The 13,787-nt window shown below is 40.6% G+C and overlaps 1 protein-coding gene across 1 annotated transcript; it reads left to right on the top strand.

Annotated features, from left to right (window-relative positions):
* Positions 1-2,518: 2,518 nt before the first annotated feature.
* Positions 2,519-13,403, top strand: LOC113135393 (G protein-activated inward rectifier potassium channel 1-like). The gene is made up of 3 exons (XM_026315394.1): positions 2,519-3,593; positions 10,848-11,064; positions 11,432-13,403. The coding sequence occupies exons 1-3, from the start codon at positions 2,925-2,927 to the stop codon at positions 12,103-12,105; spliced, it is 1,560 nt and encodes a 519-aa protein (XP_026171179.1). The 5' UTR covers positions 2,519-2,924; the 3' UTR covers positions 12,106-13,403.
* The last annotated feature ends 384 nt before the right edge of the window (positions 13,404-13,787 follow it).

The following is a 13,787-nucleotide window of genomic DNA, read 5'->3' on the forward strand; positions in this document are numbered from 1 at the left end:
TGGCGCGGGGAATTATGGGTGCAGAGGACGGGTCGTGAGAGGAGCCAGGCGAAGGGTACTGAGGTTTGAGAGAGACTCATCGGGCAGCACAAGAAACCCTGTGTGGTCTGCACTAATGTAAACACACCTACATGGTGTTACAAAACTGCAGTCCAGTCTTGTAGACTCATAGAGGGGCCTGTTTCAAAATCCAGTTTTAGCACCTTTAATAGTGTGAGATCAGATGCATTCTTCTTGAATTTAAATGTAACGATTACTTTCTTGATTGTTTATATAAAAACTGCATAAACACACTGTATTACTATGGATGAATGAAAATGTAATGAGGAAGCTCTGCCCCTGCCTTTACTTTTATTCATGACCTGAATGCTGTTAGTAGCTAATAGTCAGTAGTTAATGCCTTATTTCATTCATTTTACACTGTGCTCACTTGGTTGATATGCTGATATAAATATAGCCAATCAAGCCCAGTACATTTGTAATAACCTGGATGAAAAAAAACACAATATGCCAGTAGCTATTGATTTCAGTGTATCAGATTGGTGTACAAAAATACAGAGCTGGACCCCAAGGTCATTAGATTCACTGCAAATTTCATTAGAGAATTTGCACCATGAAAGTAATAACTAAAATGGGTCTTGCATTATGAATCTTACCATGTACCCATGCATTATAAGTAGTCCTGTTTGTGCCAGCATCTCATCCTGAGACCTTTCAGGATCCCTAATAGGCTCATCTGACTGTGGCAGAACCAATGTAAGAAACACAGACCTTGACTCTCACTATTTTATTATGTGTTCCAGTGTTATTGCAGTGATATTCTATGTTGCTGTGCTTATGGGATGTTTTAAAGGTTTTCCATAAAATGAATAGAATCAATCTATAATCATTACCTGAATAAATATAGAAAGCTTTCATTGTCAACTTGCCAGTCAGGAGTTGATGTTATGTGGATTAAAAGGAGTAAAAGATCATTTAACAGTTCATTGTCACAGATTATGTTTTAGGTACATTTCATTTGAGCTGACAAGTCAGATCTTTCCCCTGTGTTCTGAACAATGTTTGGGGACAGATGTCTTTTGTATATATAAAGATGAAAAACACATTAGTCTTATGAATCTTTTACTGCACAAACATTAAAAAGTGAATTGATTTTGATTCAAATTGAAACATTTTTACATGCAGCATAACATTCACCACAACGTTTCCAGACTCCTTCATGGCTGTCACATGTGCTCACTGTGAATCTGCTCTCATCTGTGGTGGACCTGCCAATTCTAGTGTTGTCTGGTGAATGCCTATTGAGCTGCACAGTGTCGGGCTCTGTGCTCAGATCATACTAGAGAACATCGGGCTCTTATGCCACACTCATACAGTCTGTTTTTGACAGTCTGGTCAGAATCATACACACTAGTAGCCTGCTGAAGGTCATTTTGTAGGGCTCTCACAGTGCTAAATTTGGATTTTGAGCAGTTTATTATTGTTAGGCCTATATTCAAATACAAAAACATCCACCAATAAATGTGTTTTAACTTAAAGTTTTCATTAAAATCATATTTTAGATGCACCTTCCATTGTGTATCTAAAATATGATTTTAATGAAAACTGTGTGGATGCTTCTGTTCCTGCTGGGATACATGATGATTCTCTCTGTGGTGTGTGTGTGTGTCTCACACTTCTGAATTCTCTGTTAATCAGTAAAATAAACAGGCTGTTTTGGATAGTGTGAAATGATATATGACCAATGTTGAGGCAACTGCAGAGAAAATCACAATGCTGCAAAATTCCTAGTGCATCCCAACTTGATATTCCTCCTGGGAGTAGTGCAATTACCTGCTTCCACAGAGCTATTAGACAATCGTACAAATGGCTTATTGGAAAAAATACACAGAGCAGATATGGTTTTGATTACATTGCTGCACTCACTAATGATGTAGTCAGCTACAGAAGATCAAAACATGATCTCACATCCCAACTGCCTTAATAGCTCTGACAACAAATAATTCATAAGACAGACTATATTACTGATGTGAAGCATGCTTATGAGTGTAGAAATGTTTCCATTTCCTTGAACAATCCCTGTAGTATTTTAATGAACATGTGGCGCTTTGTTGAGACATTTGTCTTCGCCATCTGTCTGAAATTAGAACTTTACACTTTGTATTTTTCAGTGCTGTTCATCTGGACTAATTGGCAGTGTCTCAGGTTTACATCCACTGCAGTAACACTAGGGGGACCCAAATAGCCGCCAATCTCCGCTGGTAACTAAAATAACTATTTTTATAGTGAAGCGTTTTCCCGAGATAGTGATAATTAGGCACCAGGAATCAAATTTGAACGTAAATGTAAAAAAAAGGCTGAAAGGTTGGCCATGGTTGATTTCCCTGTTAAATTGTTTACTCCTTCGGATCCCATTATCTGATTGGGTACACAAAAAAAAAAACATTTCTGTAAACCCACATCAGCTCCCCCACCTCCCGTGCTGCAGCTCCTCTACAGTCTAACCTGAAATCACTCCTACCAGAACGCGCGTTCCCTCTGGCCGAAGTGCGTGTCGTTGTCTGCTATTCACATTCACAGGCTTATTGAATAGCACCCCATGAGTGGATCTACCAAGGACAAAGCCTTTCAATCCGTTTGAATGCGGCTTTTGTTTTGAATGTGATATTGAATGTGTCTTTTCATGCACGGATGAGACCTGAACAAAAAGTTGGCACTAATAGGAGACTCCTATGCGTAAAGACCAGACTCTGAATCATGTATTGCGCAGAATCTCTGCTCACTTACTACTAATTTACAGGACAGAGGCGCATCTTCAGCTCACAGGATGTAAGTAGCGCACTGGATGTTACTGCATAGTTTTGGGCAGGGAGTACCAAACTTGCGTAAAGAGCCAGAATCTGCACAAGTAGGTGATCGATAGGATGTCGGCCATACGGAGGAAATTTGGAGAGGACTACCAGGTGGTAAACACAAACCGGGGCATGACTTTTTCCGCACCGGTGAAGAGAAAGAGGCAGCGGTTTGTGGAGAAGAACGGCCGCTGCAATGTTCAACACGGTAACCTTGGCGGGGAGACCAGCCGGTACATCTCCGATCTCTTCACGACGCTGGTGGATCTCAAGTGGCGCTGGAACCTACTCATCTTCATCCTCACTTACACAGTTGCATGGCTGGTCATGGCTTCAATGTGGTGGGTTATCGCGTACATCCGCGGCGACCTGAGCCACGGCGGCCACGACTCGTCCTACACCCCGTGCGTCGCCAACGTGTACAACTTTCCCTCCGCGTTCCTGTTTTTCATCGAGACGGAGGCGACCATCGGCTACGGGTACCGCTACATCACCGAGAAGTGCCCTGAGGGTATCATCCTCTTCCTCTTCCAGTCACTGCTGGGCTCCATCGTGGACGCCTTCCTCATCGGCTGCATGTTCATCAAGATGTCGCAGCCGAAGAAGCGCGCGGAGACGCTGATGTTCAGCCAGGACGCGGTCATTTCGCAGCGGGACGGGAAGTTGTGCCTCATGTTCCGAGTGGGGAACCTGCGGAACAGCCATATGGTGTCCGCGCAGATCAGGTGCAAACTCATCAAGGTAAGCTATAGAGGTTAATAAGTCTGTCCAGAATCACTGGACTACTGGGTTCACTTTGGCGCAGTGAGGATTTGCCTCCTGCTTCATCCCAGAATTTGAAATACCATTGTTCAGGCTGAGACTAACTGGGAGTCACTGAATTTGTTCTGAAATTGCTTATTATGTTTTATGAGCTTTTTCCACGTCATGTATCGAATTACCATTCATCTCCAGAATTGACTGCATTCCCTGCGGGTCTATAGATGCTTCTAACAGGGGACTTCAACTTAAGATGCATTTTAATGAGGGACCATTTACATTTACCCCCCAGCAGCAGCTACATCAGTGGAGGAATTATCCTGAACACCGTCTACTGTTTCTGTTCTCCTCCCACTCCATCTCTGAGCTGCTGAGTATGTTGCCTGGTACAGTCAGGGTCATCACAAGCTGGTACAAACTCAGTCAGCAGAATAGCTATAAATGGGCTGTATATCTAAGTTCAGTCTCTGCTTCACCTGTCAGCAGAATGCCCCCAGGTCCCCAGGGGACAATAGGTGGAAACTGTATGCTTATTGACTAAAAGAGCTATTAAACACACTCCTATACCTAGTGTGCCACGCTGAGATAAAAGCTATATTTCTTAAAGCCACAAAAAGACAAAAGGCCACTAATCTGAAGCGCAGAGAGCTCAATACTGTGATGCACCTTTGTGTGTATGATGGTTTCAGTGCCAGGATGAAAGGAGGGCTGAGGCAGCTGCTGGCTGTGATAAAAGAGAAGAGGCAAACATTTTGTGTCGTGTAACTTCACAACTGAAAGAGACTAAAATTGCGGTGTGGGGCTCTACATTTTCTAAGTCACACCTGGTTGTTTTTTTTCACCAGGGGGATTCGTGTTTCTGAAGTCCCTTCAATGGTGTTTTCTGTTCTCTGTAGAATTCATGACCAACAGATGAACAGGACTTTGATTTTCTTATTTTCTAGCATGTCTAAATTCTTGCAGCTGCTGAAAAAGCCATGTCCATGCAGCACAATACACCACACTCAGTTTGGCCAAAAGCAGATTTTGTGTTATATACACATCACAAAAAGAGGGGTCGCACTCCCAAATCAGTGAAATGTTTCTGTCACACAGCCATCATTTCAGCGCTTCCTGCATCAGTGCCACATCCTTTTGGCTGATGTTCCTTACCTTGAATTTTATGTCCAAACTTGCATTTTCTTACTGGCATCTTTTACACATGAAATCTACTTTTCTCCCCTCCACACCTTAGCAGATAAAGGACAGCGGTGCTTTGCTGTGTTTTTTTTTTTTTTTTTTTTATCTCTGTACATTAGTATGATGGCCTCAAGTGACAGTTTACTTTCCAAACCTCGAGGGAGAGTCACAAGAAAGCTTCCAGTTTGTTCTACTTTGTGCTTAGTGTTGCACTAGGATTGTATCCAGGCATAAAATATTAAAGGAATGGTTTCTGTCCGGTCTCTGTCATTTTTCACTTGATTAAAGAAAACCTGAAATGGTACACATTAGAGAAATAAAAGCCACTCACTTTACACATTAAAAGTCTTATTATGACTAATGTTTCAGCTCTTTCTGGGATGATTTTTTATGTCATTTCATTGTCATTCGCTTTTTAATTAATAGCCCAGAACGGCAAAGAAAAATATACTGTATTAATCTCAATTAATCAACACAGCATCGTGGAGGCACAAATGCAATGTCATCAACTTTACTCCCCCCACAAGGTCCAATAGTTAAATTCAGACAGTTTAATACACTGTAATATTTCTCTGTAATGCCCACTGATTGCAATTTTAAACAATGAAAGCAGTAGGATATTCATCCATGGGACCCGTTGTCATGTTTACGCCTGGTCAGATTAATCTGCACAATAAGTGTGGCGGTATTATATCTAATACTTTAATAGAATGATCTCTCTTTATGGTGCTAAGAGCCACTGCATATTTATTATTAAAGGGAAATAATAGGTAAAGTTTAAAATAAGTTCAACTAGATGGTGTACAGCTACTCTGAGCAGAGTTTTTTTCTTTTTCTGTTCTAAATCATTGCTGTGCTCTAGATCAGATACATTATGGAGAACTAGTATTTTGGCTACACTGTATTTCAATCAGCCATTCCCTCTTTAAATGAACCTACCTGAGTCTAATATAATATACTACAAGCCAAATGATAGTAGGAAGGTTGATGGTGTTTGTGTATCAGTTTTTTTTTTTTTTGGTAAACAACCCTTCTTTCACTTTCAGAGATGAGTTGATTAGATTTAGGTGATAAGCCTGATCTGGGATTTCTGCCAGTAACTGATGATCTCTAAATGGTTATTAATTTATCACATAAGCTATTCACATACCTGTGAAAGGTCACATATCTAGGACTTTCCTAATTGATCGATTAACAGAATCACATTCACGTGTCATCAATAATTCCCAGAGGACAAACAGAAACCAATCACAAAGTGTTTTCTAGATGACCTTTTTCAGTACAGTGTCACTTTTCACAATTTTCACTAGTCATAAGTTGCCATGGTCAAGCCTTTTTTCAGTTTCATTTTTACACTGTAGAAATAATGTGTCTTTAAGAAGCATACAGCATCCAAGATACCGCTGCAGGATTGCCGCTACATTGATGTGGTTTTCTAATGTGTCTTTTAATTACGGTGACCAGAGACAGTGCTTTAGAGCCCATAAAACAATATCACTGTGGTGACAGCGGGGTATTGCGGAGTAAACTCGCACAACATCGCCCTGTAAGTACTATACTGCAATGTGGAAACAAAGGCATAGTTTGAGTACAGGTAACACACAGCGCAAGGTCAGTGTCAGATGGGTACAAAGCTGACTGGAGAAATGAGGCATGCTGCAGTAAATCCTAATGATGGAGCTGTGTAAAGGCACTGTGACATAGCAACAGCAATTAAGTGTCAGGGATAGTAAGGGTTAGGCATGCGCTCTTAAATCTTTATGGCTCCTCCATATTTTTGCCTGAAATCGAAGTCGACTACATTCTTGTTTATCAATTGCATGTTTCTATTTTAAAAATAAAAGGTTTATAATACTCAGCTCAAATAAGCACAAACAAACTCTCTGACTTTATTTTGTTCACAGTTTTACATAATTATTCAGGAGGCAGTGATAGAAGACTATTATATAAAGACTGACCTTGGCACTGTGAATTCATTGCCTATGAACAGAAGGGCCAAAAGAACTTTCTACGAAATGCTTTTTAAGAACCAAAAACCCTGCACGTCTCAATTATTTTCCAGCATGCACATGGGTGGTGCCGCTGGACTAATGGGATGTTTACATCCGGGAACCAGTACACCCACAATAGATCCTCATGCTTCACAAATCATTAACACGAGTTCGAGAGATAGTGTTTGGTATTTTACAGTCAGCATTTCTGGGCCCACATACCTGACTCTATGAATTGCAAAAAACTTTCTAGTAATTGACATATTGTAATGAATAAATTCTAATGAAAACTTAATAATGGAAGGCAGTTACTGTATTATCATAATTGTCATGGATAAAGCCAAATACTCTGAGTGTGAGCTATATTTCACTAGATACTGACTTTAATAACAAATTTAATTATCAGTGGAAACAATACTCTGCATTTCTCTGTGTCCATAATGTATATTAACTTAAAACAATAACCCTCTTTGAATTTCTCTTTCATTATTAAATCAATGGAATGTGGTGGTGCACTGACCACTGCAGCAATATGATTTTAAAACATGTCGCCAATAATGCATGGAGGAAGCATCCTCATCCTCATCCTAGCAAGAAAAGTGCTCAGACAAGAGAGAAAAAAAAGATGCAGCATGGCACAGAGAACTGAACAAAAAGATGAAGAGACAGAGGGAGAGAGTGACAGCTGGGCGGTGCCCGTCAATGTCAACAGAAGCTTGCCTCAGTAGGTTGGTCCACAGCAGGAAATAAGTGATAAGAGCTAGTAGCAGCAGATAGACAGGCATGGATGCAGGCGTTTGGGTAGACAGGCGGGCAGACATGTCTCGCCATGACTCGCCACATCTGCCACTGTCTAACAGTGAAGGGCGAGCAGAAAGACAGATTAATTAGCTTTAACGGTTCTGTTGAGAGATTGAGAACAGCTCAAAGGATCCAGCTGGACACACATGGACACAATACACAGCTGAATTAACGTCCCACACAAGGACACAGACTCTCTCTCTCACACACACACATGCACATGCACATGTATTTTAACTTTGCCTGTATTGTGTTTCTTTGCTTTCACCTGCACACATGGTCACTGAGGAGGAAGTGAGCCCCAGGGATGGGGCCTGCTTTCACTCAACCTGAATCTCAGGTGGCTTGTTAATTTAAGTACTCCCTCTATATCAGGTCTTCTTCTAAAGGCCATTAATTTCCCCCTTGTGGCACTGACTGATTAGCGGCAAAACGATAACGCACAAGGCTTTCACCCTGTTAAAACCATTTAGTGTCAAGCAGGTTTCTTCTTTCCTTAGCAGAGGTATAATTTTGTTGCAACATTATGGTGCTCGTCAACGGAGCTATGAACACTATCTGGAAAATAGCATCTTCAAGTTCATAACTAGAATGGCTTAAATATGACTTCCCAGGAAATTGGTTTCCAATCTCATGACTTGTAGGGAGCATTGCATACAAATGAGACACCTGCCTGTAGTGTCTCAAAGACAATTTACATCTGTAAATGACTGGGTGAAATAAATAAGTTCAATAAATAATCATGACAGGCTTTTTAAATGATTTCATGTGCTCCGCCCACATAGGAGATGGAGGAAGCTTTTCTAAAAGCAGAGATCAGCGTTACACTTGTATTCAAATGCTATAAATGTTTAAATACCCAAGTTTTTTTTTTAATATGCAATATCAAATAAGAGATAGAGGCAATAAATTAAGATTTAAGTAAGAACTTCAGTTGCGGTCATTTTGCTGCAGAAAAAGTACAATTAAATGAAAACATCAAAGAAATTTAATCTAGGCCTACCTAAAGGAAATCTGTTCTATAATACAAATGTGGATAATATGAGTATAATAGTTTAACATTTTTAGAAAAAATTGCATTTGCTTAAAGTTAAAATCGATGCTTCGCTCACATCTGTCTATTAAATCTACGGCTACAGTAAGCAGCTAGTTAGCTTAGCATAAACACTAGAACTAGATATGCATTGGTTTTATGAAACAAGACACAGCCTGTTAATTAATGGGCTTTACAGGTACTAGTTTATGAAATTTGTCTAGTGCTTTCCAGTGTGCTAACTAGCTGCCGACTGTTTCTTTCTACAAACGTGAGGTGGTAGTAATGTTTTTATCCAACTACTCTTAGAAAGAAAGGAACGCAGTGTTTTTTTCCAAATGTCAACAATTTTTTACACTTTAATACTATCTGTGATTAGGGACGGTATCATGGAAAATGCCAAAATGGATTTATGGTGTTTTATTTATTAAGAGAATACCTTGTAGAGCGGGAGATTACAGGATACAGGTGGTGGGGTTTTTCTTTTGCATTGCTTTTTCTAGGCATCGCTGCTTTTAAACACTGCTAAACATCCACCGCTCATGAGAGTTTTATCCTGATTTAACTTCAGCAGACATGCGACATAGGCTCCCTGTCTCCATATTCCATGATACAGCATGATGGGTGACACTTTCCCCTCACCAAGGCGAGCCAGAGCTGTGTGGGCACAGACGTCTTCCTGTGAAATGTCACACCCTTGTGTCCTCAACACCACTGTGAATACAAATGACAGTCTGGTTGCCATCTGTGGACCAAGTGGCTCCTCACTCCAAAGGCCAGAGGGACTATTATGCATGCAAGTTAACATGAGGTGACAGTGGAAACTATTTGAATTGTGTCATAGCAGAATATACAAATTTGATCTTTTTTTCATGTATTTTATTTTTTTTAGTCACTTTTTCAGGGCTTTTATTTTTGGCCTTCTGGGTGAAACAAACACCTTTTCCTGTGTAGGTCAATCATACTAACTGGAATAAGAGGCTTACAACTGTCAGGAAAAGAGGTTTAATACGCTCTAACTTTCTCTAATTCATCCTTCCTTGAGCCTCCTTATTAATATTTGCTTTAATGCTTTAATTCAAAGGCTACTTATCGAGCTTGGTTTCTCAGGAGTGAGCACTAGTGCCTTCTACATAATCAAATGATACTTGCCTTTGAGGTCAGCCTATTACACAGTGTTTAAGTGCTCTAATGTGCTGGCAATGAGGAGGTTCGTACAGAGTACATTATTACACCAAAGTATCATAAAGTTTCAATGTTTCCACTGCTCATGTTGTCTGATGGTGTTGGGACAGAAGTGGGAGACCACTGTATTTTACACCTTTATTCTCACCTTTACCCAAGACTGCACAGAGAACATCACGTCCTGTGAGGTGTTGGTTTCCCCATGAGTGTATTGTTCCACTGTATGTTTTATATGTCAAAAATATTCCTTTTTGTGAATTTTAGTATCGAAATCCACAATTTCTCTGCCAAAAAAAGTGTTGTTGACTCATCCTGCAGAGACAAATAAATATTCCATCCAATTAAATGTCAGACTGACTGTCAGACTTAGGGACATGAAGCCTTACCATTTTACAAAAACATGCAGATCTGTCAAGAAAACAAACACTAGCAGCTGTGCCAGATGTGTGGATTTAGGTGTCATCGTTTTGCAGCAAGATCAATATGAAGCCTGAGACCGAAGATAAAAATACATCCTTCTCGATTCTCGTCAGCATGATGGAACTTCCTGAACAGCCGTGATTGCATCCATGTTACAGACTTAGCTCCACCTGCTTTTGAGTCCCTCATTTTAATTCCCCAACATCCCATTTTATGGGAAACCACATGAAATCACAGAAGAAAATGACCTTGGGAACCTTAGTACTGCTTCAGTTGCTTTTCCATCAGGGTTACACAAACTAATGCACACATGTATGTGTGCAGTAGCTTTAAAAATGAAAAAATGTCCACCAATGAGGCATATATTATCCAGCAGAGAGGGTCATAAAAACCCTTTTACATTTTCTGCCCAACAACAAAGCAGTGCCTTGAATTTTGGAGTGATTCCATTTTATTCACCCTTTTCATATATTGCCTGTATTGTCAGATACCAGGAGTGTGTGTTGTGTTTTATAAAGCCTAGCAGATTGTTCCATAAAAAATGCAATAATGTGGAAGATTTATTCTGAATTATCACTTCTTGTAAGTAAGAATGTAAATGTATGTTGTAATTATTTGTGTTTCCAGTCCCGGCAGACTCCAGAGGGTGAGTTTCTCCCTTTGGACCAGTGTGAGTTAGATGTGGGTTTTGGGACGGGGGCCGACCAGCTCTTCCTGGTGTCGCCTCTAACCATCTGCCACGAGATCAACACCAACAGCCCATTCTTTGATCTTTCGCAACGCTCCCTCATGAACGAGCAGTTTGAGATTGTTGTAATCCTAGAGGGCATTGTGGAAACCACAGGTTAGAGCTAATTTTATATATACATATATCTTGCTTTGAATAAGCTTCCGTTTCCTTAAGCATTTATTTAATCACACTGTGGCATAGAGCATTTCACAGCAACATTTAACAGAATTTTTAATTTTATGGTTTAATTATTCAAAAGCACAGCCTCCTCTCCATCCCTGCCATATTTTCTTCATCTTTCTGTCTGTTTTCCCTGAAGTAATTCACCACTTTTCGTTTCTGTTTCCTGCTTCTGTCCATTTTTTAAAAGCCCACTTTCTACAGTTTTCTGTGGAATGCTGTGATATTTTTTTGTCTTTCCATCTTTCTCTTTTTCTTGTCTGTAGTTAAAATATTTCTCTACTCTTCTCTTCTATCACAGGCATGACATGCCAGGCGAGAACATCTTACACTGAGGATGAAGTCTTGTGGGGCCATCGTTTCCTTCCTGTCATGTCATTAGAAGAGGGCTTCTTTAGAGTCGACTACTCCCAGTTCCACAACACCTTTGAGGTCCCTACACCTCCCTACAGTGTCAAAGAGCAGGAGGAGAAGTCCTCGCTGTCATCACCCAACCCTCTGCCTGCTGTGTCAATCCCCACCTCCCCTCTGCTGGGTAATTGTGGCCGTGGAGGCCGCAGGGAAAGGCTCCTGTCAGCTGACTGTGCAGACCACGTAGATGACCAAGCCTCCAGGCTGCCCAGCAAACTTCAGCGCATGAGCTCTACCAATGAGGAGCACCTGTGGAGGGGTCTGAAGACAAGGTCAGTCTTGCCAGGGGGGAAGGCCTCCAGCATGGGAGATTTGCCGCTTAGTATTCAGAGGCTGAGGTCCAGCTCTATCCCTGCTGCAAGGCAAAGCCAGCTGGAGGAGCAGGTCCAGCTGTTGGCTTTGGATGGTAATGCTGAGGAAGGAGAGCTAGAGAAACAGAGACTACCAGTAGCCATTAGTTCCATCACTGCTCCAAACCCAACACCAATCCAGATCCCTTTGCTAGGGACTCGGCCAGAGGACAACCTGCCCCCTAAACTGCGCAGAATGAATGCTGACCGCTGATTTCTGCACTCTTACCTTGAGACTAAAAATACTTTTTTTTAACTGAATCAGGCTTGATGGGCATTGCATATAAATAAGGACAACTGTGATATATGTTTTATTTTTTCTGCAGATTGTCCAGTATGGGCTCTGTACTAAGTTGTCCATTGCCACAAATAGAAGGACAACGCCAATAAGCCATCCATCCGCTCATACTGTGAGTCATTTTTGATAGATCACCATCTGTGCCCCCCCACTGACTTTTAACACTTTAGCCCTTGTGCTTGTTTCTCTCACTTGTTCAAAGAACTGCATCAGAGACTTTATCTCAGAACAACCACCTTTTCAGTTAATAAAGCACCAAAGCAGCACTCATAAGCCCTCCACTAATTGTTCAATCATAGCTTAGTTACCACAGCTAGGCATTGGCAGGCCTGTCAAGCTTTGGATTTGTCCATATGCCAAAGCAGTACACATAGGGCTGCAGTGAGAGTGCTACTCAGCATTTAAATCGTTTGAATGGCAGTGTCTTTCTTTAATGTTTCCAAAAACACAAACGAAAGGATTAAACTGGATGCTACTTTTGCCTGGGTTGACTGTGTGGAAACTGATTGTGGAAGCTGTTGGAGTTTAGAGCAGCTCTGTCCTGCTTTTTATTTGATTTGGGAAAAGTTACTCTTCAGTGCCCCAATACATTGTTACTCCAGATAGTGACACAAGAATAATGCGGTTTCTTTATTTCCATGTCTGCCTGATAGTCTCTGTCTTCTAGCAACACATCATGTAGCCATCAAGTGCATATTTAGGGCATTGTATTTAAAGCTGACACTCAATCTAAGCTCCAGCCAACTCATATGAGGTAATGTTATCTTGCTAGTTGTCTTACAAAACTGATGGCTACCAGCTAGAAATGAGAAACCTGCTTTTGTCTACCTCTGCCTGAAATAAAGGACCCAATCTTTCAAAGATTTGTAAATGGTGAATCCACCACTGTTATCACTGTAAACTGCATATACTGTATGCCATCTGAGAACCAAAAGCTTGATAGGTGGGTCACCTGTAATTACTGGGGATGGGGCTTAGCGAAAGGTCAATCAACCTGAACTGGGTAAAAAATAAATAAATAAAAATGATAAAAACCATGATACACAAGTCAGGTTGACAATATATTTGTTTATCACTTGAACTGATGAATATAACTGAACACTCATTTGAGTTGTATATTTACTACTGTACAGTTTTAGCTATTTTTACCTCTTGGTGCAGTGTTTGCATTGGCCCATTATACATGTGGGTAACTGTAATCACAGATCGATTTTGGACAGTGGACTTCCTTTTATCTTGAACTGATTTATTATATTATATTATAAAAATATCTATATATCTAAAATGCAGGGATGCTGCCACTGGGGCACACCTGCATTATTGCCATTATAAAGGTAAGATAAAACTTCATTATTGCAACTGCTAAATAATCAATTCATTATAATCACAATTGTGTTTGAAAGTACAGATAGAAACTGCTGCATCACCTCTTCTGCTGGACTCCAGTGTTGCATTTGCTGACTGTGTTTAGCATTTCAACACCTAGAGGTATTTCGTCTCGCAGAATGCATCAGCAGCGTATGTGTCACCTGCTGCCATGGTTAAACCAACATTCATTAAATATTAAAACTTTAAATGTGAGTCTGAGTAGTTTATTT

Source organism: Mastacembelus armatus, chromosome 19, assembly GCF_900324485.2.
Source record: "Mastacembelus armatus chromosome 19, fMasArm1.2, whole genome shotgun sequence".
Lineage (NCBI taxonomy): Eukaryota > Metazoa > Chordata > Actinopteri > Synbranchiformes > Mastacembelidae > Mastacembelus > Mastacembelus armatus.

Bases quoted from the DNA above. Each gene is read 5' to 3' on its own strand.
- LOC113135393 (XM_026315394.1), top strand. From the start codon at position 2,925: ATGTCGGCCATACGGAGGAAATTTGGAGAGGACTACCAGGTGGTAAAC. The intron at 3,594-10,847 runs GTAAGCTATAGA...TTGTGTTTCCAG, and splicing joins TCAGGTGCAAACTCATCAAG to TCCCGGCAGACTCCAGAGGG. The intron at 11,065-11,431 runs GTTAGAGCTAAT...CTTCTATCACAG, and splicing joins GGGCATTGTGGAAACCACAG to GCATGACATGCCAGGCGAGA.